Here is a 2,011-nt window from a genome sequence, read left to right as displayed (position 1 = left end):
TGGGTCCTCGTGTCCCATGCTGTGTGCCCACGTGGGCAGCTGCATCTCCATCACCTCCATGGGGTCCCTGGGCCATGCTGGCACCCCCAGCCCTTGCTGAGGATGGGGCTGATGTGTTGTTGGGGAAGGGAACATTGTCTCACACCCCAGGGACAGCATGGCACTGCCCACGTGGCTGCAGTCGTATGAGTGGTGGGCACAGCAAGCTACCAGGAGGTGGTTTGTTTTGTGGTGGCATCTCCCCATGCCAACCTTGGCAGACCCTGAAGCAGGTGTGGGGACCATCTTCCCCTGCCCATGCCCCCACATGGCCCTGGGCCACCCCTTGCCTCATACTCCTTGTCAATGGCCTTTTTCAGGAAATCAGGGTACCCAATCATCACCATCATGTACCGGAGCTGTGGACAAAGTGAGTGCTGGGTTCAGGCCACCGTCCTGCATGCCCCCAGGCCATGGTGGTGGCAAGGGTCCATGCTGAGGGCTGCTACCTTGGCCCTGGCCGCTCTCCGTGTCTCCTCATCCATCCAGTCCAGCTCGTCCAGGCGCTGGTCCAGGATGTATTTGATGTCCTCCACTAGCTGCTGCACCTATGGAAGGTCACCACAGGTGATGGCACAGCATCCTCACCACCCATCACCCCACCAGACATCCATCCCTCGGTGGGGTGCCAGGTGGCAGTAGACAGCTTGGCAAGACGACAGGAGGGACATGATGGCTTCATGCCCACTGGCAGCATCACCTACCTTGGCCTTGCTGGCGGAAGGGAAGTGCTCCTCGACAAAGAGGGCACCCAGGGCCATGCCGAAGTGCTTGTTGGCCTGGCTCAGGCAGATCTTGCCTGGCTCAAGTTGCTTCTCATTGCCCTCCATCTCCTTGGAGAGCTCATGGATGGCATCGCGGAAGGGGGTGGAGAGGTGCTCGCTCAGCACCACCACGATGCGCCACAGCATGTAGTTGTGAAGGATCCTGGTGATGGGGGCAAGATCAGGACCCCCCCTCACACTGGGCTTGTCCCCAGGCATACGGGGAGAGTGGGGAGCACACACCAGGGTGCAGACACCCCTGCTTGGGGACCAGGCAGGCCACAGGGGTGGCCATGTCCTGTGGGGCACAGGGATGGGCTGGCACCCTGCCCCTCCCTGCTGTGTGGTGAGTCTGGTGACCTTTAGCATGAGGGGGCTTGTTGGGTGGCCAGGCATGACCAAGGTGCTGTGGGGCTCACAACTGTGCCTTCTCCCAGGAGCTTTCCTGGGGTCCCCGTGCCCAGCCTGTCCACCCCAGGATGGAGCTGATAGAGGGGACCAGTCACAGCAATCCTGTGCCCACCGCCATTGCCAACCCCCTGCCAGGCTGGGTACAGTTCTGAGGCACAGGGTCCAGCCCCCCTCACCTGCTGGGTGTCACGCGGATGAGGTCGGACACCTTGTGCATGTAGTCAGTGGCCAGCAGCACCACCTCCTCCTCCTCCGAGAAGTTGTCGTGGAAGATGCGGTCCAGCAAGCGCTTCCACTTGAGCTGCCAGGGCAGGCACCATCAGGGGGGCACAGGGACCCCCACCCTCCATGACACACTGAAGGGAACCCCTCCCAGGATTTCCAGCCACTCCTCTCCACCCAGAAAACTGCAGGGTGGATTCATCACCCTCAAGTGTACTTATCTGGAGGGTGCAGTGGGCAGGGGACAGGGACAAGTGTGAGGCACAGGGCAGATGGGGGACGTGGGGTGTCAGGCTGGGCACTGGGGGTACTCACTGTGGGGGTGATGCGCTGCAGCTCACCCAGGGTCACTTTGTGGTACATGCTGCTGACGTCCCTCCGCACATCGTCATACTCGGAGACTGTGATCTGCACCGGGTGGGCACAGATGTCACCACCCCACTGCCCACCTTGGGAGTGGCACAGGGATGGGGCACAGGAACAGGGCACAGCTCTGGGGCAAGAGGAGATACTGACCCACATCCCTTATGGCTCCCTGCCCTGAAAACCCTCTGCTGCCAGTGGGGTCCTGAAGG

At 61.5% G+C, this 2,011-nt stretch overlaps 1 protein-coding gene across 1 annotated transcript in view; it reads right to left on the bottom strand.

The window, feature by feature from the left end:
• Nucleotides 1-2,011, bottom strand: part of ECEL1 (endothelin converting enzyme like 1) — a gene marked incomplete at its 5' end in the record, with an annotated part of 2,928 nt that overhangs the window by 246 nt on the left and 671 nt on the right. The window contains 5 exon segments of the mRNA XM_010163718.1: nucleotides 330-398; nucleotides 489-587; nucleotides 744-966; nucleotides 1,391-1,515; nucleotides 1,752-1,844. Coding sequence (XP_010162020.1) covers nucleotides 330-398; nucleotides 489-587; nucleotides 744-966; nucleotides 1,391-1,515; nucleotides 1,752-1,844 — 609 coding nt within the window.

Source organism: Antrostomus carolinensis, unplaced genomic scaffold (genome assembly GCF_000700745.2).
Source record: "Antrostomus carolinensis isolate BGI_N321 unplaced genomic scaffold, ASM70074v2 scaffold31942, whole genome shotgun sequence".
Lineage (NCBI taxonomy): Eukaryota > Metazoa > Chordata > Aves > Caprimulgiformes > Caprimulgidae > Antrostomus > Antrostomus carolinensis.
The sequence above is the reverse complement of the archived record's forward strand: the minus strand, read 5'-3'. Positions and strand labels throughout refer to the sequence as shown.